The 25022-nt window shown below is 52.3% G+C and overlaps 1 protein-coding gene across 3 annotated transcripts; it reads left to right on the top strand.

Annotated features, from left to right (window-relative positions):
* Nucleotides 1–658: 658 nt before the first annotated feature.
* Nucleotides 659–25014, top strand: CFAP70 (cilia and flagella associated protein 70). 3 transcript variants are annotated; one of them, XM_030482113.1, is made up of 29 exons: nt 659–706; nt 1633–1744; nt 3873–4059; nt 4404–4499; nt 4936–5015; nt 6032–6208; nt 6601–6783; nt 7196–7287; nt 8337–8436; nt 9357–9491; nt 11035–11187; nt 11424–11504; nt 11975–12066; nt 13484–13544; nt 14917–15108; nt 15724–15855; nt 16478–16603; nt 17142–17275; nt 17352–17467; nt 17612–17737; nt 19175–19282; nt 19374–19469; nt 19956–20044; nt 20677–20829; nt 21346–21507; nt 22189–22278; nt 23632–23733; nt 24004–24051; nt 24902–25014. In XM_030482113.1, the coding sequence occupies exons 2-29, from the start codon at nt 1637–1639 to the stop codon at nt 24980–24982; spliced, it is 3300 nt and encodes a 1099-aa protein (XP_030337973.1). In that variant the 5' UTR covers nt 659–706; nt 1633–1636; the 3' UTR covers nt 24983–25014. The 3 variants fall into 3 exon arrangements, with proteins under 3 accessions (XP_030337973.1, XP_030337975.1, XP_030337974.1); XM_030482115.1 differs by lacking the exon at nt 11035–11187; XM_030482114.1 differs by lacking the exon at nt 19374–19469.
* Nucleotides 25015–25022: the final 8 nt, after the last annotated feature.

The raw sequence follows: 25022 nt of genomic DNA, 5'->3' as shown, positions 1-25022 counted from the left end.
CTGGGGAGATCCCCCCTGCAGTCCTGATCCAGCTCTGGGGCAACAACGCAAGAGGGAGGTGGAGCTGTTGGAGTGAGCCCAGAGGAGGCCACGGAGATGCTGCAAGGGCTGGAGCAGCTCTGCTCTGGAGCCAGGCTGAGAGAGCTGGGCTGGTTCAGCCTGGAGAAGAGAAGGCTCCTTAAGGGGAGACCTTAGAGCAGCTCCCAGTGCCTGAAGGGGCTACAAGAAACCTGGAGAGGGGCTTTGGACAAGGGCCTGTAGGGACAGGCCAAGGGGGAATGGCTTTAACGTGCCAGAGGGGAGACTGAGATGAGCTCTTAGGCAGAAGTTCTTCCCTGTGAGGGTGCTGAGGCGCTGGCACAGGGTGCCCAGAGAAGCTGTGGCTGCCCCATCCCTGGCAGTGTTCAAGGCCAGGTTGGACACAGGGGCTTGGAGCAACCTGCTCTAGTGGAAGGTGTCCCTGCCCGTGGCACGGGTTAGCACTGGATGAGCTTTAAGGTCGCTCCCACCCAAGCCCGCCTGCGACGCTCTGCTGCCCTGCAGCACTCCCGCCCCTGCAGCGCGCTGCCCACATCCGCCATGGCGGCAACAGCGGCTTCACGGCCGAGCCCCATAAACACGTGGTGCAGCGCTGAGATCTCGCGAGACTTCACGGGAGCAGTAGCGTCGCCGTGGTTACCGGACTCGGGCCCTCCCCTTGGGGCAGGTAGGCCACGGGTTCGCGCCCCGCCACCGCGCCCCGGGCCGGTGCGGGCAGGGGAGGGGCGGCACCCCGGCCGTGAGGGCCCCGAGCCCGTTGGTCGCGGCAGGACGGTGCGCTGAGGCGATCGCCAGCCTCGGGGTGGGGGCCGGTAACTCACGTCTTGTCTGGGGTGGCTGGAACTGGGGAGTGTGAGGCTGTGGGGTGCTGTGGAGTGTGGGGTCACAGCAGTGTCCTCGGCCCAGCCGTGTCTCAGGGGGGTGGAAGTGCTGCAGACAGACCCATGGCGTGGGATGGAGCCGGGGCCTGGGGCTGTGGGAGCACTGTGGAACCCGGCCAGGAGCTGAGGCCTTTGGCCTCACAGGCTCCACTGTCAGCCAAGCGAGAATCATAGAATCCCAGACTGGTTTGGGTTGGAAGGGACCTTAAAGCTCACCCAGTTCCAACCCCCTGCCACGGGCAGGGACACCTTCCACTAGAGCAGGTTGCTCCAAGCCCCTGTGTCCAACCTGGCCTTGAACACTGCCAGGGATGGGGCAGCCACAGCTTCTCTGGGCACCCTGTGCCAGCGCCTCAGCACCCTCACAGGGAAGAACTTCTGCCTAAGAGCTCATCTCAGTCTCCCCTCTGGCAGGTTAAAGCTGCACTAGGGTGAGCCTGGCTGGGAGCAGCAGTCAGACCAAACCCTCCTCGTGTGCAGGAGGAGCTGGGAGCTGCAGCTGGGTTCCTTTTACTGAACTGCATAATTTTGGCATTACATGTCCTCCCTATGCTCCTCCTGAGAGCTTCCTCACTGACAAAGCGCTTTCAGTGGTGTTTTGACAGCCAGGCCCAGAATAACTCTAGCAACCACGGCTGCTGGGTCCTGCAGACACTTCTGGGAGAGGAGTCGAGCAGTTTCATGTTTCTTTTCCTCATTCTTTTTCCTGCAGAGCCATGGAGGTCTCTGGGGGGCCATCTTCCAGAAAAGAGTCCACTGTGTCTGTTCCCAGCGAGTCACAACCAACGCCAGTACAGATCACAGTGCTGAAGGCACAGGACCTGGTAAAGCCCTTCTGAAAATGATTTAATAAACAAGGCTAGAGTGGTGTGGTGTGCTGTGATCCTGTTTGAGAACAGCTGTGAGATGATAAGGCTATAGGAAGGAGTGGTGGGAATATCATGGATTCAGTTATGCCACACTGTGGCTTCCTCCTCCCTGCTGAGGACTTGTTTGCACAGAGTAAAGGCTTGTGATTCATGTAGGCTGGGGAATGCACCTCCTCAGCAATGCTCCAGAGATGGGTTGAAATCTATCTCTCCGCCTTCTCCGCCTATCTGTTTGTAAATGGCAGCTTTTTAAAGCAAAACACAGTGAAAAATGTGCATCGGTGAGACAAATACCTCTCCAAAGATCTCACTTTGGATGTAAATTTGGATTTTCATCCTAGCTACAGCAGTTTATATCATGTTGAAACCAAGAGGGTGGCTCTAGTTTTAAAAAGGCAGTGGCTCCAGGGCAGTTAGAGGGAAGACTATGGGCTGGTCCTGACCAAACCATGGCTCCTGCCATTTCCATGTGCTGCATGATGCACCCAGCTGGCCTTAAAGTCTTCTAGAGGAACTGGCATTTAGGAGGGAATGCAGAGGAGAAGCTTAGCTACTGCTGCCAGCAGAAAAATGCAAATCCCCGCTTCTGCTCGAGCAGCAGGCAAAACCAGCAAACCGAAAGCAGCTCCCTGGGTTGTGGTTTTGAGGTTTTTACATTGTAGTGTTTGAGCACCTCTCACACTGACAGATTCAGCAAACAGCATCTTAGGTGAGAAGTATAAGGCATGAGGAGGAAAAACAGTGCTAAAAAGGACAGACTCGTGGATTAATTGAACCTGGAATGTTGCTTTGTGGTTTCTTATTGCTCCATCTTGAGAAACAGCTCTGGCAAAAGGAGGGAAGGTTACAAAACTGCAATAGTAAGAACAATAATATGGGGGGAAAAAAAATATCCAGCTGTAAGAAGTGTGGAATCTACTTAATTAGAGGTAATGGAGAGAAGCATGAGAGAGGAGCCTAGGATAATTAATGGGACAGGGAAAGGTTAATTGGATTCTTCTGTTTAGCCATTCATAGAATGTACGCTCAAGGAGACAGTGAGAAGGATGGAAAATTAAAACCAAGTGAATAAAATCTCCTTTTGTGCAAGAGCCAATATGGAACTCATTACCCCAGCAACAAGGAGGGAGGGTGCTGAGGAGAGGCCTGGGGAGGTCAGGCACCCCTGTGGCTCAGGACTAAAGAAACACTGGGTTTGGGTACAACAGCCTCACGTTCATGGCGGTGGCTGCTCCTCCCTGCATGGAGAAATAAACCATGTTCCTCCTTGAAATTGAAACGTCCTCATCTCTGCTTAAAGCAAGTGGTACGAAGTGGTGTAACAACAAACGGCAGAGCTCCCCAAAGAGCTTGCTGGAGCCCTTCTGCCACTTCAGGCCATTGGCAGCCATGCGATAGACACAAATGTCCTTTCAGCTCAGTCATGTAGCTGAGGAGACTACAAAAGTCTTGAGCTTCCTGGAAGCACAAAAATATCAGAATCAGAATCCCAGACTGGTTTGGGTTGGAGAGACCTTAAAGCTCATCCAGTTCCAACCCCCTGCCACGGGCAGGGACATCTTCCACTAGAGCAGGTTGCTCCAAGCCCCTGTGTCCAACCTGGCCTTGAACACTGCCAGGGATGGGGCAGGCACAGCTTCTCTGGGCACCCTGTGCCAGCGCCTCAGCACCCTCACAGGGAAGAGCTTCTTCCTCATATCTAACCTAAATCTCCCCTGTTTAAGTTTGAGCCCATTGCCCCTTCTCCTATCAGTGGGGTATTTTGGAATTTGCTTCATATGTGTCTTTTATTGCCTTCCCTGAGGCGAAGCCTGAACCTCTCCCTCCCAGCTGCCGCAGCTCTTAATAATCCTTGGGGTGTCACAGCATGGTGGAGCAGGAAAGTTCCCTCCTAAAAGACAGGGAAGGCTGAGGTCTTGGCATGGCCAAGCTCTGCTCCTCTTCCCCATTCCTGCAGGGAACAGCCAAAGACCCCACTGGAGAACCCTGTCCTGGGCACTGAAGTGAGCTGCCTGACAGGCAACTTTGATCCTAGAGCTGTTGCCTCAGAACCAGCTGCTTAATGTGCCTTTTTTCTGGGCAGAAAACTCTCAAAAGCGACGTGTCAGTCACTTCGGTGTGTGTGGAGTACAACGGAGTGATCCTGGGAGAGTCCTCCAGGACTGAGGTCCTGCCAAATGGGACAGCAGACTACAATTTCACAACCAGCTTTGAGTGCAGCCCCGATGGGCCCAACTCCCTGGATGACATTGCACAAACCCCCATGCTCTGTAAGTACCTGAATGTCCCTGGCTGGAGGTAGGAGTCACCAGCTGCCTTGCCCTGCCCTGCTCTGCTTGCCTGCCCGCTGTGACTCTGGCTGCAGGAGTCACACATTACAAATAGCACTGCAGTGGTGGCAGGGTCTCAGACCTTCTGTCCCCATCTCTGCCAGCTGGAAGGGTCCCCTTTCACATTGGCCTGTGCTCCTTGGCTTCACCGTTCTTGTCGGCCCTTGTCGGAGATGGAGTAGGAGCACATGCCAGACCTGACACAGACCCTTTGCAGCCCCTGAACCGCTGGTCTGAAGCTGTCTGAGAAACTCTGCCAGCTCCTCTCTTTTTTCTCTCTCTAGTGACAGTGATAGAAATGTTGCAAAAGGACAAGAAACAGAAGGAGAGGACCGCACCTCTTGGCCAAGCTGTGGTGGACCTTCTGCCTCTGCTGCAAGGTACAACACTGACTTCCACAACCTCTGTAACCATTTCTTACTCCCTGGCACTTTTGGATCTTTGCTTATGGATCCCTGGCAAAGGAATAGAATCATAGAATCATAGAATGGTTTGGGTTGGAAAGGACCTTAAGATCATCTAGTTCCAACCCCCTGCCATGGGCAGGGACATCTCACACTAGACCATGCTGCCCAAGGCTCTGTCCAACTTGGCCTTGAACACTGCCAGGGATGGGGCATTTGCCACTTCTTTGGGCAGCCTGTTCCAGAGCCTCACCACCCTAATTGCTTCCCTCCTTTTGACAAAATGCTCTTCATAGCACCTGTGGGAGGCTGGGTTTAGGGAAGAGGGGGTGACATCAGTAGCTTGGCATTAGGCCGTGATTTCCCTACAGAGGGTCTCACTCTGTGCTCTCTCATTCCTGTTTCTTCCCAGGACAGCATTCATTTCAGGTCACAGCTCCTTTATATGCAGTGCCTACCTCTCCATCAGAGAACCTTCACCCAGAGGCCAAGGTACGTGGAATCTGGAACTGTTTCTTTGCTCCTTCAGCTCTGTGCTGCTTGTTAATGGGAAGACGAGTGTGACTCAGCCACCTGGCTCATCACAGATGTTACAAGCCCTATATGTTACCAGCTTGGAGGCCTTTCCTACTCCTCTTGACGTCTGTCCCTTGTTGCCTATGACAGGTGAAGTCGTGCTAGGAAATGTTAATGTGTGCAGCCACCAAAGCACTCTGTAAAAAAACATTCAAGATGGAAAGCCCAGTGCTGAAAACCCAGAAAGAGAACGGCAGGATTAGCTGCCTGGCTTGATTAGTCTTCCTCTCTGTGGATAAAATGTCTCAGAGTCTGTTACTGTACCAGCTCTGACTGCCTGGCCTGTAAGGTCCTTTTTCATTCAGGTGGTTGAAAAGTACCTGGTGAATAAAGCATGAAACTGGGAAAATGTGTTTCATTTTGCTCCGAGCCTGCTTGCAGTTAGCACCACCAGCAAATTGGAGGGGAGGGGATTGCATTAACTTCTCTGTATCTAAGAGGTGTTACACACTATGTATGAGAGGAGCTCTCATTAGGGAGGAGAGATAATAAATACCGAGCATCTGCTTTTCGCTGCACACCATACATTGGGTTGGGACAGGTAATTAAGACTGAGATAGGGCAGAGTCAAAGTGTGGCCCTGGCTCAGCATGCTCTGAATCACTGGGGAAAAATCATTCCATCCCTGATGTTCTTTTGCTGTGGCTCATTTTATGAGACCCTGACTCTTTCTCCCTGGCTCATTTTCTGAGACCTGTGGAGCATGTGCCCTGCCTCGAGCAGGCTCCAATTTAAACAGACAAATCGCCACAGTTCAGACAAACTCATAATGAAATTCCTTTCCTGAGCTGGTCTGTTCTCTTTCACGTCTGAAGTGAGGAAGAAGACAGCATTATACATTCTGGCCTTGGGTTTCTGCTGGCTTCTCCCTCAAGAGCAGGAGTGTGTTATAATTGTTTAGTTACTGGCTCTACTTTATCCTTGTCTCCTAGGGTGGCCTTGAAGTGACAGTGAGCACCAAAGAGCCTCTGCTGTCTGCCACGCAGCTTTCAAACGGTAACTTCCTGAGCATTACACTGGAGGCAGCTTATTCTATCCCTGAAGCGTTTGCTGCCACAGGACCCCTGCAAAACTACATGGCTTGCTTGCAAGTACCAGCAACTGGGGAGGTGAGGAACAGTCCTGGCACCGTGAGAGGGGTGTTGGCTGCTTCAGAGTGGAGTGTTCTCCCACACTATGCAGCATGGAACAAGGCCCGTAAGGTGTATAGCTTCTGTGCTTGTGCGACAGCAGCTTTTGCTGTGGTTGCTTGGGGTTTCCGTGGTGGGATGTGTCTCTTGAACACAAAACAAGGTCTGCTCAGCAAGATTTGGATTGAAATGGAAGGTTCTTTTCCACGTGGCAGTTTGGTTTTTCTCCATTATTTGTCTGTGGTGGAGTGGGTTTTCCAAGCCAGGCCCCTGCACTGCTGCTTTGCTTTGTTAGACCCAGCTTGGTGCAGCTGGCACTTGCTCCTGCTCATGCTGGAAATGCAAGTTTATTCATTCTCATGTTTCTCTAGAAAGAACTCCCCTTGCTCTTCAAGAATGGCATCCTGAAGCTTGCTGGTGAGAAAGAGCCATTACCCCGGCCCAAAAAGTGGCCGCTTGCTAACATTATGGCCCCTGGCGCTCTGAGCATACCTAACTCCTTCATTGTTGGTGGCCCCTATGAGGATGAGGATGGAGAGCTCAACAAAGGAGAGGTGAGGAAGGACTGGCAGTGTCATGGCTGGGAGAGAACCAGCAGGTCTCATTGAAGGGACTGAAGAAGACTTGCAGAGAATTGTTACAGGAGGAAGCGGGTGGTTGGTGCTCTGCGCAGTGTGCAGACACAGAGAGGGTTCCCCTAGGACAGCAGAGGAGAGTTCTGAGGGACCATGTGGCAGATCTGGTGCCCAGAAAGCCACCTCAGCTGCTGGGCTGAGAGTTGTGTCATCTCCTTGTGAGCCAGACTCCTAATATGAATGGGCTCTGGTGTCTGCAGGAAGGGCTGCTCACTCTGCTACAGTGATGGTGAGTTGGACTCCTCTGTCTGACTCCCGCTCTCTCCCAGGGAACATTTTGGGAATGATGTAGATTGCTGTCCTGGCTCTGACCATGCTCTGTTTCTCACAGGACAGGGAATTTAGGATCCAAGCAGAAAGCATGAAGAGAGTTGTGTGGGACATGGAAAGTCGTTGTTACCTGGATCCTGCTGCAGTAGTCATGTAAGGGACCTGAGAACTTCCCTTCCAGCATGGAGCAGTGGGGATAAACCACCCCAGAAAGCACTCAGTTGGGTAACCTAAGGCAGGGAGCAGCAAGATGCAGGTGCTCTCAGACCTCTTACATGAGGTTCTGCCTGACCTGCCATGGCTCCTGTGGTTCGCTGTTGGCCAGAGGCGTTCACATGAGCAAGGGAACAGGTATCTGCCTTTAACTGCTGGCAGCAGCTTAGTTCTGCTATGGTGGGAGAAGATGAACTGCCTGTAGCTGCTGTCTCCAGCTCATGCTGCCAGCAACTGGAGGTGGTGACTGTTCCCTCTGCTTGAGGGAAAGAGCAGCAGAGTTATGGAGGAGAGTGACCCACACAGCTCTCCTCTGAGCTGCTAATTAAGTTTTGCTGAATTCACAGTACATTAAAATCCTTTCACGCTATGTGGGCACTCTTCATGTGCTTTTTTATTGGATAAATGTTACCTTTAATGGCTCTAGACACGCTCAAGATCAGGATGAGCATCCCATTTCTCTTTGAACCCTGCTTCGTTCTTGGCCTCAGCTGCACCGTGGCTGTGAGTTCCACAGCCAAATTACTCCTCATGTGGAAATATTCCCTTCTATCTGGTTTGATGTTTAATTCTTTTCCCCCTACACTTTCATCAGCACCTGCCTGCTGATTTCAGAGTTATCAAGCACATTGAATGGGAGCTTGGGGTCCGCTTGCTCTGAGCAATTCAGGATTTATACCAAAGTTCATCATGTTCCTTCTTATTCATTTCATTTCTGAAGTAGCAGGGGAGAGAAGAAACCGAGCCTGTTGCTCTCATGATTGTTTTATAGCTGCTTGTGCCATAAATGCACACAGTGGTGGATGGAGAAGAGAATGTCCCGAGCCTGCCCCAAAGCACACATGTTCCAGTGGCTGGAGGGTGTTTGCTGTGTCCCATGGGAGTGGGTGGGAGCAAACCCAAGGCGGGATGTTTTGGGGCAGAAAGGAGGGTGGTGTGGCTCTCCAGCTTGGTTTCTGCCTCTTCTCAGTGCCCTCCTTTGTGTTCAGCCTGCAGAAGCGCATTGCAGAGTGCCAGTATTGGCCCGTGGAGGTCTGCAGGATATCTGTGGCCTTACCCAGCAAAGGGAAAACCAGCAAAGCTGACAAGGTGAAGTGGGGAGGGGTGTGTTGTTCTGGCTTGTGGAGCAGCGTTGTGTTATTGAGCATTTTCCTTTCAATGCCTTTGTAATACCAAAACCAGCCTTGAACCAGGCAAAGCAAGTCAGAGAGCTAGACACTTTGTGAAGGGATTAATCAGCCTTACAGAGCTGTTAAACAAAGAACCATATTTTTTCCTTATAGCAGGCACAGCTCTGGCTGATGGTCTGTGGCAACCCAGTGGGAAGGGGTCAGGGAGAGGGAGCTTTCTGGGAATTAAGGTAATTCACTGAGCTTACCTGCAGCCGATGGGGTTGGAACATCTTGAAGAAATCCATGCCTTCTCTCTTGGGTGTAAATAAATTATGGTTTTGCAAAGAAACTGGGGTGATTTAACAAAGAAACAGCCCTTTAGCTAATGGTTCTGTTCCTGGCAGCTGGTTGTGTGAGAGGTCTTAACCTGTTCCAGGCCAAAGTCATTTAAGTTGGTCTAAATCCCTTTCAGCACTCACTGGTGCCAGGATGGAGACTCTTGTCCCTTACCCTCACCAGTGTGCTGCTAGCCCAGACACTCACACCTCCTTAAGCTGCCTGATTCCTATCAGGGATGCACACCTCTGGTGGGGTCACTTGGATTTCTAACCACACAGTTGATAATCTTACAGCTATATGTCAAAAAGACCATCCTGAGGAATGGCATGAGAGAGAAAAGCTGCCCTGCAGGCACTGGGGTTGAATTGATATTCTACGTACTGAATGACTCCAGTGTATTCGTTCAGGTTGTCTTGGCTGTGTGCCAGTGACAGAGAGCCACTGCCTCATCAGTGCAGCAGTTTGCTCTGCAGCCTCTTCTTAATGGGACGGGTGACCTTGTTTCCTTAGAGAATCACAGTCCGTTCAGTGTCTCAGTCCCTTGCTCTGTGTTTCCAGGGAGATGAGGAAAAGCAGATTTCCTTCCATGGTGTGGCATATGTCAACATGATGCCTTTGCTCTGCCCTGGTGTGAAGCAGATCCGAGGCGCTTTTCGTGTCTGTGCCTACCAAGACAGCAAAGTGTTTGAGAAGGTAAGAGGAGACCAGAGAGCCAGGCTCAGCCCCAGCTCTGCAGCTGGGTTTGCACATAGTGGGGTTTGGGAGCAGGCACGTGGGCAGTGTGGTGTTGGGAGCAGGCACATGGGCAGTGTGGTACTCAGAGGCTGACTCTGAAACTTCACTGCCTTTCTAGTGATGGAGAAAAATAATGACACAAGCTTTTAGGTGCAGACTCCTCAAAGGCAGGGGATTTCTGGGCATGCATGAGCAGGTTTGGGGGCTGAGAGAGGCTCTGAATCTCACTCTACTCCTTTCTCTGCCAGCAGCTGAGCAGGGAGAGCTGTAAGAATACTTCTCTCTCCCCAGTTTGGAACATGGGCAAATGAACTGTGTTGCTGGGAAAAGCAAACAGTGGATCTAAAAGGGTGGCGTTACCCCAGGCAACAGCCAAAAAAAGCTGTCACTGGAGCTCTTTCAGCTATAGCTCATGGAGGTTTATTTGTCTTTGCCTTTCTCTCCCCTCTGTTACTAAGAGTGACAGCTACATCTCCATTTTCCCCCAGCACTCCCAGAACAAACCTGAGCTTGTTTCAGGAGGGCAGATGCACAAATCTGTTTTATCTGCCCACATTCCCTGGAGTGCTGCTGCCCAGGCCACAGGAGCTGAGTGAATTACAGCCCTTCTCCCTGCCTCCACTGCTGGCTGTGGCAAAGCAGAGCTTAGCACACAGCTCTCTGATGGTCGCTGCTTCATCCATGTGAATAATGGCCTCGTGGCTGCATTGTTCTACTTGTCCTGGAACATTTATCTGTCACAGTGAAGTGACACTCTGTCACACTCATCCTCTGGTTTTGTGGATGCTTTGGGCTGCTTCTTGGTCTAGGTGGTCTCGGTACAGCTGCTCCATCTTCTTCCCAGGATCCCCCTCTGCTCTTGCTAGCCCAGTTCACGTAACAGTGATGGGAGGGAACAGCCTCTCTGTGGTCAAACAGTGTGTAAACAACCTGCCAAACCTGCTCCTTGACATGTGTCAGGGAAGCTGCTCCACACCAGAAGGTGAGGCAGGAGCTGAGAGTCACTGCAAGGCAGGTGAGGGCACCCAAAAAAATTGCAGAGCAGACCTGAGGAGTGTAGTCACATTCACTCAACAGTCTACACCACCAGGGAGGTCCACAGCCATGAGGCAGGTCCAGGTTCAAGCCAGGAATTCAGGCCAGCAGATGAGGATCAGGGCAGCCCGGCGCTGGGTTCCAGCCTATCTAACACATAGCTCAAGCAAGAATCAAGGGCCTGTGCTCAGTGGAAATGCAGCTCTGGAGAGAAGACAAGGAGACCCTACAGAAATGTTCTCAGGCTGCTCATTTCATAGTCTGACCTGAGGCTTCACAGCTCTGTGGTATCAGAGCTGGCCCTGAGCACCATAGCTAAAGTCCTAGGAGGGGATGATGAGGTTGCATAGCTTCTTAATGCATTTAGGACCCTGACAATGTGTTTTGTGGTGTGAGAGGTTAAGGCAAAGGGGTGGGGAAGTTCTAGTTTGGTCCTTGAATCTCTCTGTTCCTTCTGTTTTTGCAGAGCAAAAGTCAGCACAGCATTTTCCGAGATCTCAGGAGGCAGCTCAGTGTGACGCGGGTGGGCTCGGGGACCTTAGGAATGGGTGCTCCCCTTATCCGAGCTGCTGCCAGCAAGACTCAGAAGGAAGACAAATTGAAAAGCACAAATAAGAGGGTAAGGTTTAGAGAGGCACATTGCAATGTGTTTGATCCATTTCCCCATCAGAGGTAGCTGGAGGAACCAGGGACTGACGCTGGGATGCCTCAGCCAACTGAGAGATGCTCATTATCTTTGGGAGATAGCGTTATCAGTATCTGCTGCCTGAAATGTCCAACTCACACCCTGGACATACGAAAATGTGAGGCTTATTGAATCTCAAACAAGACACATCTTTTCTTCTTCTTCAATAGATGTCCCACACGCCCAAAATCCAGTTGCCAAATGGCACTGGAGAAGCGGAAAACGCCGTGCAGCTCAACCTTGAAGGACAGGTAATTATGTATCTCCAAAGAGAAGGAAAGACTTGCCAGACCATCACCACTCTGGTGTCTCACACCTTGCATGCAGTTAAATTCTTCAAGAGTGAGCTGGACCAGGGATGTTTTACGTCAGTGCTGTCCTAGAGTCCCCCCAGTGACGTCCAGCTGGAGGGCAGTCTAGCACTGGGCTAGAAAGTCTAAATTTAAAAGGGTTCCTTCACATTTTGGCTTCTTCCTCAGAACATTGAGAATGCAGCTTCATTCTGCAAGCAGATTGATTATCTGGGCCTCCTCATTTTTCCTAGACTGGTTTCTTGAGCTGAATTTTGCTGCAATAAATCATTCTGAGGTTATAAAACAAGCTGTATCTCTGCAGCTTGAAGGGGATTTGCTGAAGATCTGTAGCTATATGCTCAGTCTTCTATCATGCTGTAATGGCTCTAGACAGCACGACACTGAGACAGCAATATTTATCTTCATAGCAATACGTTGAAGCAGGAACATTCCTGGTGATGGAGATAAAGCTGGACAAGGCCTTGGTACCAAGGAGACTGCGAGAGGAGCTCACCGAACAGTGCGTAAAGCCCTGCTGTGATGCTGGGGCTGACGGCTCCTTTCTGCAGGGCAGAAACAGGGCTGCATGGCGAGCGAGCTCCCCCTTGGAGGGCTCCACACAGACCAAGCGAGGGCCTGAGCCAAAGCCCACTGGAATCAGGGGGAGGATTTGGCCAGACTCCTTAAGGGGTGGTATCTGGTGTGTCGGGAAAACACTTGTGTTCATCCCAGCTGGCATCTCCCTACTATTCCTCTCAAAAGGAGAGACACCAGAGGAGCACAACAGTGTGTTCCCATCGGGGCTTTGTTTCCCATTAATGCCTGTGTGCTTGCCTCTTGCATGTGATGTTCAGCTGCTTGGTCAGGACTGGCCACCAGCATGGACTCCCCTGAGTAGCACTGTTCTACCTTCCCCATAGCATTCCGTCTTTTGTTTTTTACCTTTACAGGAGTTTTTTTCCCCACTCTTCTACCCATTCCTCAGCTCTTGTGTCAGTTTTCAAGTTGATCCACTGCAGAGCTGCTCTCTCATCTCTGCTGCTTTGATTCAAACACTATCTGTTTGATTTGAGGCAGTTTCTTCCTCTCCAGTGGCAGCCCTGCTGCGTTTCAGTCTAGGAAAGGCCTAGCATGTATCATTTTATTGAATAAAACAGAGAAAATGCAGCAAATGAGTAAAGTATGGCAAGTGCAGGTGGTATGTCTCTCTCAAACAGAAAGCAGCAGCCATTCTTTGGAGGGAAAGTATGTGTGCCATCTTCTGTGCTGCCTGCTGTCTCCTAAGAAGAGCAGGTTGAGGAAGGTGAACCACTGGAGAACCTTCTCCTGGCCCTTTTCATACCATTTCTACTCAACTGGAACTTGCTCGAATTCGGTGTAATTCCTCCTGAGTCGTGGGAAGGGCTTAGAGTCTTGGGGAGCTCCAGCTGATGCCACATACATATGTCCTTGCAGAGGAGATCAGCAGATCTTTTTTGGGAAGGATGTTTAAATACATGCCTTAGTAGCAAAGCATGGCTCTCTTTCTTGGGCTCCATCCAAAATCCTCTGTCAGCCTTCTGCAATTTGCTTTGCTAGTTGGGCAGGAGCCATCACACCTTTGCTTGGTGGGCAGGATTGTGTCCTAAGGACTGAAGATGTTTTGGTTATCAGCAAGCAGGAAATCTTGATTAAAATCTCAATTAATTAACACTGTTTTGACACCAAGAGTTTTAATAAGCTCTTAGTAAAAGTTATGGTAATCCCTGTGGGGTTTTGATTAGTATTTGAAAGGTCGTTGTAACTCTAGTAGTGGTACAACCAGGGTTGGGATGGTGCCGAGGGGTCAACGCCTGCCACAACCACACCATGCTGTGTTGGGAACTGCTGGAGTGGTGGCCTGGCCTTTAGAGCGAGAACGTTCTTCAGGCTGATCTCTTCTGTCCTCTCGTTGACAGGGTCAAGCAGATGATTCCTCCTCGCCCCCCGCTGCCTCCTCGGACTTCAGGAGCCCAGAAGGTACGTGCAGGAGCCTGTGGCCTTGCCACCACTCTGCCACCTCATCCTGCCCTCATCCCTCTCACACAGAACCTTCATTCTCAATCTTAGCCCCACAGCAACATGCAGATGAGGTTTGAAGAGGAAATACACAGAAAGGAAACTTCTGGATGTGTTATCCTCGCAGTAGTATGCCTTAGGAAATCATTCCTGGGCTGCATCGCTCATGTTCGCAGCCCATATGAAGGGGAGAGATGTAACAAGAGCAGGGAAGGCAGCAGTGGGGGTGTTTGGAAGGAAACAGGATACTGGAGAAAGAGGCTACCAGAACCTTAGAATCATAGAATCAACCAGGTTGGAAAAGACCTTTAAGATGACCAAGTCCGACTGTTCCCCAGCACTGCCAAGGCCACCACTAAACCATGTCACTGAGGGCCTCGTCTACGTGGTTTGTGAACACTTGCAGGGACGGTGACTCCACCACTGCCCTGGGGAGCCTGTTCCAATGCCTGACCACCCTTTGGGGAAAGGATTGTTCCTAATATCCAGTCTAAACCTCCCCTGGAGCAGCTTGAGGCCATTTCCTCTTGTCCAACCCCTTGTTACTTGGAAGAAGAGACTGACCGTCACCTCACTGCAACCTCCTTTCAGGAGCTAAACCTTACATTTACCCCAGGCAGTCCCAGCAGTTTCTTGTCTCAGACTAGCCCATGTGCTTCCTCAGATCCAGACAAACATGAACAGAATCAGCCCTGAGCACTCTCAGGTCACCCAGAACATCTGAGGACCTTTGTGTGTGTGACACATCCTCAGGAAATGGTCTGACAGCGCTGGCTCATCTTCTGTGCGCACAGAGCAGCCGTCGAAGAAGAGTGTCCTCAGGTGGCCTCTGGACGATTGTGAAATCAAAGCACAGTGGGGAAGGAGCAGCACTGCAGTAACTGACCCCAGTGCTGCTGCAGAACTGATTTGTGCTGGACTGTCTGGAGTGCTCCCAGTGATATACTTTGATTGTCACAGCACATGGAAGCTTCTGCCACCGAGATTATGGAGATTAGAGGCTGCTGAAGAGGGCTGCCCATGGGTTTAAAAGGCTTCCAGCAAATAAGTTTTTCTTACAGCCAATTATACTGCTATAGAAGAGACACCAATGACTGAAATACTGGGTTCTGATGGCAAAATATAACAGGAACAATATCTAATTATGAAGGAGATCTTTTATATTTACATGTAGATGTATTCACAGCCCTCTGGCATGGACAGGAAGGGATGAGTGACAGACTAACTGGGACTTGCCTCAGGTGGAGTTTGTGGGAGGTGAAATCAAATCCATTTCAAGGTTGATGGCATGAGTGCCTTGTGAAGGGTGATTATTTCTTTACTTGTTTCCTAGGCTGTGGAAGATTATCACCACCACGTCACGAGCATTGCTGCTGCCATCCTAAATGAATGCCATGAACTCTTTGGGAAGCAGCCACCTGACCAGGGAACGACAGACCACCAAACCCTGGAGGAACAGAAGCGTCAGCTCAACTTTGAGCTCAACAGCTCTGGCAAATATTTTGCTTTAAAGGAACAGCTAAAGGTAAAGGTCCATTTGTGCTTTTCACTTCCCTACTTGTTTTCTCCTGGCAGTTTCTCAGTGAGGAACTGCTGCTCCATAATGTGTGGCTCCAGAACCCATCCTGCCAGCTGAGGCTGTTGCAAGGCATGGGGAGAGATGGGTTCTCCCTCTGATGGAGCAGGGAAAGCTGCTTTGATCACACACCAGAAGAATCATTCCTGTCAATGGTGGGAGGCTCCAAAGCTGGTCATACCCATTTGCCCCATGCTCTTAGCCTGAGGAAGGCAAAACCTGCTCTTGCACACTCACAGTCTGCCCTGGCAGGAAAAAGGGGTTCCCCTCTCTCAGCTGGTCAGCCTTGGCCATGCTCTGCCTGGGACCCCCTCTATGTGCCGAGGGGACGAGCCTTCCCACATGTTGTTCCTAAAGGGGCACCAGTGTGTCAGGGAGAGCCAGGGCTGGGAGGTGCGAAAGGAACTCACCCCTGCTTGCTTTTATCAGCTCTGCGCCTGAATTCTTCCTCAGAACTAAGTAGGAGCTTCAGGCACAATCAGTGTGTTGTGGCTCTGCATTATTACAGAGCTGGAGGGGGGCACAGGGGGACCTGCCTTGTCCAACAGTCTCATGTCCCCACAGTATGCTGTAGTGAAGATTGTGAGGGAGAAATACCTGAAGACGACGGCGTTTGAAAGCCAGGAGAAATTCCAGGCATTCCTCAGTGAGCTCTACGTGTACCTCATGGACCAGATGCACATTGCCCTGAACCAGGTAGGGAGAAACCTGGAATACAACTTCACTGTGGATCCAGGGCTAGACAATGCGTCTAGTGAAAGCAACGGGACTTTTGCCTTCAAGACAGACACAGGCTTATGCTTTTCTGCGCTGCAGTTATCACATGTGGGCCTCAAGCCACATTCAGAGGCAGGTGAGATTGAGATGAGCTCTTAGGCAGAAGCTCTTCCCTGTGAGGGTGCTGAGGCGCTGGCACAGGTTGCCCAGAGAAGCTGTGGCTGCCCCATCCCTGGCAGTGTTCAAGGCCAGGTTGGACACAGGGGCTTGGAGCAACCTCCTCTAGTGGAAGGTGTCCCTGCCCATGGCAGGGGGTTGGAACTGGATGAGCATTAAGGTCCTTTCCAACCCAAACCAGTCTGGGATTCTATCATGATTCTGTGAACTGCATATAGTGGATATTTGCTGTCTCTGTGTGGCAGAAGTACCTGGGAATGACAGAATGTGTCCCACCACAGGACAGGGCATCTTGCCATTCAACCCAACCAGCCTCAGCCATACCGGGCTGTACTCGAGGCAGTGCCAGACTGGGAACTGCTGCTGTACTGGGATGAACTGTTCTCACCCTCCCCAGGGTAACACTCTGTCTCGCTCTCTCCAGCTGCTGTTTGAGGAAGCTGCTCCTTCTGCCCCTCCATCCCACATCACCCAGAAGCAGCTCTGGCTCTTTGCTCATGAGGCTCAAGTCATGAAGGACTACAAGCTGGCATCTCTCTACCACCAGCAGGTAAAAGAGCCCCTGTTCTTTCCTGCCCATCTCCCATGTGTCTGGGCTGGCAGCCAGTGTGGGGCCCATGCTGCTGACAGCCCTGACTGATGTGCAGGGAGAAAGGAGGAGAACGTGACCAGGATACTCAGGCTGAACGTGTGTGAGGGATTTTCTGGGGAGGTGCTGCTCTCTGGAGGATGTGAGACAGGACCTGGCCAGGTCGCTGAGGGTCTCAGCCTCGAGCCCAGGGCAAATGGGATGAGCTGGTCCTAAAGGCACGCAGTGTCAGTACTGGGGACACTGGGCCCTCAACAGGAAGCTAGGAGGATGTCGACTGAAGTTGGAGGATGTGTGTTAGGTGAAGGAAGTTTAGAGGAAGCCCAGCACAATCCCAGTTATGGGAAATCCTGACATGTGATAGACGAGGGCTTGTTGCTAAACTGGGCTGGGGTGGCCAGAGGAAAGCTGTGGTCATTCCAGCATTGTCTCCAGTCCGTTGTGTGTGCTGAGCACAACTGCAGCACTCCTCACTCCAGCAATAGTCTTTTTTGCCTAGAGGATAGCTCAGGACCAGCACAACATCGAGTGCTGGCTGGACTATGGGGCATTTTGCCTCCTGCTCGAGGAAACAACCAAAGCCCATGAGTGCTTCCAGCAGGCTCTTTCTCTGGATCCCAGTCACATCCAGAGGTGCTGTGTGCTCCTGGTGGGTGGCCGGGGGGGTGAGGGTGTCCTGCAAGGCTAACCTGCTTGTTCCTGTTCCCAGTTTGCTGCTCTGTGGGATTACAGCTGCCATGCTGCAGCACGATGAAGAGGCAACGGTTTTATTTGAGGATGCCTGCTGCTTGGAGCCATCCAGCGTTGTGGCCTGGACGCTTTCAGGTACAAAACCAAGCAGCCTGTGTGCTCAAGGCATTCCTCTAGAGCCAAGCATTGCTGCTGCTCCCTTCTCTAACTGAGGGCTAAGGGAAGGATTTTGCTAAGGCTGGATGTCTGCTGAATGCCTTCTCTTTCTGTCTCACATAGGTTTGTTTTATGAGCTGCAGGATAATAATATTCAGGCAGAAATGGCCTTCCGTGAGGCTAAGAAGCTCCTGCAAGCACAGCTCGCCAAGGAGAGGAGCATCCCTGAGGCTGCTGAAGGAGAAGGAGGTAAATAAAAGCCCATTTCTGCTGGGTGTGTGACGTCTTCCAGCCCAGGCCCAGAAGACCACTTGCCAGGTGATGCTGGGTGAAACCAGGAGGTGCCCCAGAGTGGCAAGGAGGGGGCTCAGAGCAGTGCGGGAGATGGTGAACAGTGGAAGGGGACGAGACACTTCTAGGTATCTCTAAGAGGAGAAATAGATTCATAGAATGGTTTGGGTTGGAAGGGATCTTCAAAGCTCATCTAGTCCAACCCCCCTGCAGTGAGCCGGGACATCTTCAACTGGTTGCCCAGAACCACATCCAGCCTGGCCTTGAATGTCTCTAGGGATGGGGCATGCACCACCTCTCTGGGCAACCTGTGCCAGTGCCTCACCACCCTCATTGTAAAGAATTTCTTCCTCACATCCAGCCTGAATCTCTCTCTTTTAGTTTAAAACCATTACCATGATACAAAGGCTAAAGGAAGATGTGGTCTGTGAACTAGAGTACACTGACCACAACTACACCAGTGAGAAACAACAGCACAAGTGTGCTGCTTCAAATGATGAAGCTTTCTGAAAGAAGCACAGCCCATGCCTTATCTTACCCACAGCCTATTAGAGGGACCAGTCTTTGCACTTATTTTTCTGCCCCAGCCCAGTGCCACTGATAAACTGATGTGTGGAAAGCAGCCAGGGTGGCTGGAGAGCAGAGCTGCCCCTGTGCCAGTCGTACATGAGATTCATCCAGGTTTAACTTTAACCAAAGCTGTTGCTGTGGGTTCCCAATGCAGCTTGGAAATCACTGCCTCATCAATTCAATGGGCAAACCAGCTGCTGGGTGGTGATCCTGAACATTAGGCTTCCTCTAGAGCCCTGCTGAGTCCAGCCTAACCCTGAGCCAAGACTTGCTCTCCCAAGGCCCAAATATGTGGCCAGGCTGCAGGAAACTTTGGCTGGCTTTATTTTTACTGTTATCACCACTCCATGCCCAGTGCCTCATGTCATAAGCCTTTTTTTGCCGCTTCTCATTGTGAGGAAAAGGATATTCATAGAATCCCAGACTGGTTTGGGTTGAAGGGACCTTAAAGCTCATCCAGTTCCAACCCCCTGCCACGGGCAGGGACACCTTCCACTAGAGCAGGTTGCTCCAAGCCCCTGTGTCCAACCTGGCCTTGAACACTGCCAGGGATGGGGCAGCCACAGCTTCTCTGGGCAACCTGTGCTAGGGCCAACCTGTTCCAGTTCCATATTCTCATTTATACCTGTTTCTAGTTTCACATGGTAATGTTGTACTCAAAACACTAGACCCTCCTACAAAGAAACTTCTTCCCAGTTCTGAATATCTTGTAGATATTTTCTCCCTTCCCCATTTCTGCAGAATCATAGAATCATAGAATGCTCCAAACTGGGCAGTTTATGGCAAACTGTTTGCATCTAATAGTTGTTGGGGGTTTTATTGCAGAGAAGGTTCCAGAAGGCTCTGCTGACAAACTGCCAAAGGTGGTGGAGCCTGCCCCAGCCTGTGTGGCAACCGAGGAAGAGGCGACTGCACCAGAGGCAGCCCCGAAAGGTATGGGGATGAAGGGGATTATCTTGGGAGCACTGAGCTGTGGCCCTCCTGATGCCAAGGCAAGATATCATGGCTTGTTCTCTCTCCCTAGCTGGGAATCTCCAGACAAAGCAGGTTCATTCCGATTTTCAGAGCAGCACATCTCAGGACGGACAGCCAGCGGGTGAACGCAGCTCTCTCCCTACATGTCAGTGCACCCAGTGGCCTTAATAAAGGCTGCTTGGATGTCTCCCTCCTGAGATGCCAACTCTTAAACTGTCCCTATGGATCTCCCCTGGTCGTGTGTTGTGGGATTTGCCTCCTCTATAGCTCCGCTCTCCAAGGGGTGACAAAGAGACAGCAGCACTGGGTGCTTTGGGTCCCACTGGGTTGGTTTGGGGAGGCTGGGGCCTCACGGTAGGTAACTCTGACAAGCTTCACTCATAAATTCCTACCTTTTCTTCCTCTGAGCTTGGACTGCAAAGTTAGCGGGTCTAGAGCATCATTTCTTACAAAACTTAAACCCTTCAGAAAGAAACACTGAGTTAATCCCTGCTTCAGCCCCCCCTGCCACCTCCTGGGTTTCACACTCTGTTGCTGGGATTCCTCTGTCCCCGCCAGGGTCTCAGCCCCTGCTCTTGCTTCTGAAGTACAAAGCCCACCCTGGGACTGACGAGGACAAGTTTTCTTGCAGCACCATCCCCTGGTTCAGGACTTGGACAACCTCCCTGCACGATCTTCATGAAGACAGTGGAATTCCTGATAAAAGTCAATGCTGTCCAGGTCAGCTCAATGCGGAGTGGAGGAGTGGGAAGGGAGGTTTGGTCCTCTTCCAAAGAGCTGGTGGCAAGCTGCAGCAAACCCCCTGCTTGGGCATGGAGAAGAAGCTGTGGCTACTCCAAATGCTGAGGGAAAGAGGGAACAAACCCACTCAGAAATGCAAACCCATTCAGCCCAAAATGGTGGTGGTGGACACAGTCCCCTCAGAGAGGTTCTTGGGGTGCTCAGCTCAGCACTGCTTGCTGCTGAGGGAGCAGCCAAGTCAGAAGTGGTGAGATGCATTAGTGTGATGCTTCCAAGACTCCTTCCTTGTTTCAGACACTTGTGTATGTTGGAGTAAGTTTTGTGTCACCTGCAGAGTGTCCCTCTCCCCTGCAGCTGTCTCTGTGGGATCTCTCTGACTGCCACATGATGCTGCCTGCCTTAATTTTACATGGCAGAAAGAGTTGCTTAAAGCAAAACAGAACTAGAAGTAATGGAGGTAAATATTTAAAGGAGGGATAAAAAAAGAAATCTCCTGTGCGTTTTGTGTTCATGGAAGCCAAATAAGTGCGAGTCAGCCCTCCTGCCACGTCCTTCTGGGGGTGCCCGTGGCTTGCCTGCTCTCCTAACGTGATGGTGTCCTTCTTCCACAGTTTGTTCACAAGGCCCTTGCCCACGAGCTGCTGAGCCTCCAGGGAGGTCCCTTCAGTGAGTACTACCTGGCGCTGGCCCAGACTTACTTGCTGAAAGAAGAACTCTCCAAATGTGAAGAATGTCTCTGCGAGGCTGTTAGGATTGACTGCATGGTAACTCAGCGTGTGATCACTTGCCTCCTGTCCTCTCCCACACAGACAGGCAGCATTTCTGAGTGGGGACGCCTCTCCCTGCAGCATCTGCCTTTCTTTTCCCTTTGAATGTGTAGAGCCTCTTTCTGTCCGTGGGTCAGGCTCTGTTTCATGAGGAACAAGGTTGCTATTCAGCAGTGGGAAAGCGGCTTTGGGGAGTTGGGTTGTATGGAAGGCAGGCTGAACGGAAGGCAGGGGGAAGCTGACATTCCTGAATGCTACTTGCACATTCACCATCCCTGGGGAGCCTGGCGTGTCCAGGGCACTGTGCAGGGAACGCCTGGAGGGGGCTCCCGTTGCTGGTGTCATGCAGGAAGCCGCTGACTTGGTTTTAACTCTGTACATAGAAATCTGCCCTGCTATAATTAAACACTGCTTAGCTCTTCCTTTCTGCTGCTGACAGGGTCCCTGCCCCTCTCCCAGTCTCCCTCCCTCTCATCTCCCAGCCACGTCTCACTCCTGGGTTTGTGTGCACAGAATCCAAATGTCTGGGCTCAGAAAGGGCACCTCTGCTACCTGAAGAAAGACTTTGGTGAGGCAAAGGAGTGCTATGAGCGAACCATGGGGTTTATGGAGGATGCTGAGGATATGCGCTTTGTCTACCTGCGCCTGGGCTCCATCTACCTGGAGGAGAAATTGGTGAGGAGCCAGCAGGAGTGGCGGAAGGGAATCTGTCACAAAGCAGGAGATTCCAGACCCTGGGTATAACACACCATAAGCTGTTGCTATAGCCAACATATCACAAGCCAGCAAATCCTTCTGGAGTGCTGTGTTCCTTTGTGCCAGCTCCACATCCCAGTTGCAACATATCAGGATGCTGCTGAGCCATTTCTCATCATCCCAGACACAAGGTGGCTGTATCAGTACCTGCCAGCACAGAGCCACTACAGCAGCAGGCTGCAGGTGGCAGCAGGCAGGCTCCAAGCCCCCCAGTGGGGACAGTGGGGGTCTGAGCCCCACCGGCGATGGGAATTGGATGTTTGGCAAATTCATAGAATCCCAGACTAGTTTGGGTTGGAAGGGACCTTAAAGCTCAGCCGGTTCCAACCCCCTGCCACGGGCAGGGACACCTTCCACTAGAGCAGGTTGCTCCAAGCCCCTGTGTCCAACCTGGCCTTGAACACTGCCAGGGATGGGGCAGGCACAGCTTCTCTGGGCACCCTGTGCCAGCGCCTCAGCACCCTCACAGGGAAGAGCTTCTGCCTAAGATCTAACCTGAAGTTCCCCCATTTAAGTTTGAACCCAGCCCTGAGAAAGGGGGGTCTGTCTGCAGTGATGTGTTTGCTGCAGAGTAACGTGCTCGTGTCTCTCTGGTGGCAGTACGGCCGAGCGAAGAAGATCTACCTGCTCGCCTGCAAAGACTCCGCGTCCTGTCTCACCTGGCTGGGAGTGGGAATCGCCTGCTACAGGGTAAGTAAGTGCCTACAGGTGACCTTCCTTTAATTGATGCTGTGGCCTGGGCTGCTTTTCCCCTTGCCCAAAGTAAAGCTCAGCTCTCTGTGGAACCAACGCTCCCGAGGGCCATCGTGTGCCATGTGCTGCGTGATCCTGCCTGGCACCGTGGGCTGCTGGTACAGGAGATGTTGGAGCAGTCACCTCCACAACTGCTTTGGGAGCAGCAATCCTTCCCCTCATCCCACTGCCAGGGCCTTCCGCAGGGTGTCCAAGCAGCATGTAACCCAGCGAGGCCTGAGCTCTGCCCCAAGCGCTTGTCCATGACCTGCACGTCACCACAAAGGAACTGGGCAGAATGTCAGGAATCTCGGTGCTTTCCCTGCCCAGAAGAACCCAGCGCCTCTGACAGGCTGCTAAGGACATCCAGCCCCTGGCAGGGTGGTATCAACCAGGGGTTCACCTCGTGAAACTTCCCCATGGGATGTGGCTGAGGGAAGAAACAGGGGGAGGACTTGAAATTCTGTTTCCCTCTTGGCCAAACATGCACCCCCCGGGAGCCAGAGAGGTGAGTGGTGGCCTGGGAGCTGGCTGCAGCCTCCCAGGCACCAGCTCCTATGCCTCCCTGAGCCACCCTGCAGCAGGAACAGGGATCATAGAATCCCAGACTGGTTTGGGTTGGAAAGGACCTTAAGGCTCATCCAGTTCCAACCCCCTGCCACAGGCAGGGACACCTTCTACTAGAGCAGGTTGCTCCAAGCCCCTGTGTCCAACCTGGCCTTGAACACTGCCAGGGATGGGGCAGCCACAGCTTCTCTGGGCACCCTGTGCCAGCGCCTCAGCACCCTCACAGGGAAGAGCTTCTGCCTAAGAGCTCATCTCAGTGTCCCCTCTGGCAGGTTAAAGCCATTCCCCCTTGGCCTGTCCCTACAGGCCCTTGTCCAAAGCCCCTCTCCAGCTTTCTTGTAGCCCCTTCAGGCACTGGAAGCTGCTCTAAGGTCTCCCCTTAAGGAGCCTTCTCTTCTCCAGGCTGAACCAGCCCAGCCCTCTCAGCCTGTGTTCACTGCTCAGTTCCCAGGGGCTGAGGTGTTCTTGCTGCTTTCCTTATGCCTGGGTCTGATGTGTAAATAGTGGGTGCTCTCACAGGGGGTTGGGAGTCAGCAGCGAGAGGCTTATGCTCCTGACTGGAATGCTGGATGCTGGCTCCAGGGATAACTGGTTGTTTCTGCCTTAAATCCTTTCTCTGCATCCCTGTTGGTGAAACCCTGCTAGATGCTTTTGTTGCACTGAGTCCTTCGGCTGTTAGAGCGATTCTGAAGCCCTTTCTCCCTCTGTTTGCTTTCTGTCCATGCTTCTCCTCTCTCTCTCAAGCTGAAGGAGATGGTGGAAGCAGAAGATGCCCTCTCTGAAGCCAATGCCCTCAATAACACCAACGCTGAAGTGTGGGCATATCTCTCCCTCATCTGCCTGCGTGTGAGTGCCCAGCCCACCACCCCCATGGTCTGTTGGCATCTGCTCATGAGCCTGAACAACGTGGTGTAGATCTTGGTGGTAAAGTCTGGGGGCTCTGCTTGGGGAGGGTGAAATGCTCTGGTGAGCAAAGCAGCGCCCTCCCTCGCTGCCTGCACTCACTCCTCCAAGGCACATCCTTTGTGCTGAGCTTTATTACCATGTGTGATCTCCCCAAGGGCCCACACCATTCCCATGGGATGATGTCCTCATTGCTCTGTGTTTTTTCCCCAGGGAGGACGGCATATGGAGGCAGAGCAGTGCTACAAGTACGTCATCAAGGTCTGTGTCTGCGCTGCTGCGGGGGGCAGTACAGGGCAGTGTGGGGCCGGGCACTGGCCAGAGTGTGCCACATTATGAGTCATGGAATCATGGAATAGTTTGGGTTGGAAGGGACCTTAAAGCTCAGCCAGTTCCAACCCCCTGCCACGGGCAGGGACACCTTCCACTAGAGCAGGTTGCTCCAAGCCCCTGTGTCCAACCTGGCCTTGAACACTGCCAGGGATGGGGCAGCCACAGCTTCTCTGGGCACCCTGTGCCAGCGCCTCAGCACCCTCACAGGGAAGAGCTTCCTCATATCCAACCCAAATGTCTCCTATTTAAATTTAAAGCCATTCCCCCTTGTCCTGTCACTACAGTCCCTGATGAAGAGTCCCTCTCCAGCACCCTTATAGGCCCCCCTCAGATACCGGAAGGCTGCTCTGAGGTCTCCACGCAGCTTCTCTTCTCCAGGCTGAACAGCCCCAACTTTCTCAGCCTGTCTTCATATGGGAGGTGCTCCAGCCCTCTTATCATCCTCGTGGCCTCCTCTGGACTCGCTCTAACAGCTCCATGTCCTTCTTATGTTGAGGACGCAAGAACTGCACACAATGATGTGCTGCGAGTGGGGTCTCATGAGAGCAGAGCAGAGGGGCAGGATCACTTCCTTTGACCTGCTGGCTGAAGTGTTTGTCCTTTGACTTGCGAGTTGAGTTCGATGGTTGAGCACGGAAGGGCGGAGGCAGGAAGCCGTGGGAGGGTTAAAGCTGCCCGGCCTGTAGCCCCTGCCCGCGGCGGCTCCCTGCACTCGGTGCCAGGGGTCGGGGGTGTGCGGGTGCCCTCGGCCCTGCCTGACCCGCCGCTTTCCCCGCAGCTGGGCCTGAAGAACGACGCGCTGCTGCAGGAGCTCCGCGCCGCGCAACTGCGGTTCGGCTTCGGCAACCCGGAGCTCTGAGCGCCGGCCCCGCATAAACCCCGCGCCCCGACCGCTCGTG

This window comes from Strigops habroptila, chromosome 4 (genome assembly GCF_004027225.2).
Source record: "Strigops habroptila isolate Jane chromosome 4, bStrHab1.2.pri, whole genome shotgun sequence".
NCBI classification, from domain to species: domain Eukaryota; kingdom Metazoa; phylum Chordata; class Aves; order Psittaciformes; family Psittacidae; genus Strigops; species Strigops habroptila.
This window is presented reverse-complemented; position numbering and strand designations above follow the sequence as displayed.

What these genes read in the sequence shown, in the direction of transcription:
- CFAP70 (XM_030482113.1), top strand. Translation starts at nt 1,637, where the DNA reads ATGGAGGTCTCTGGGGGGCCATCTTCCAGAAAAGAGTCCACTGTGTCT. An exon ending in TGCACATTGCCCTGAACCAG is followed by an intron (nt 15,856 to 16,477) that starts GTAGGGAGAAAC and finishes CGCTCTCTCCAG; the next exon opens with CTGCTGTTTGAGGAAGCTGC. An exon ending in ACGCAGCTCTCTCCCTACAT is followed by an intron (nt 19,470 to 19,955) that starts GTCAGTGCACCC and finishes GTTTTCTTGCAG; the next exon opens with CACCATCCCCTGGTTCAGGA.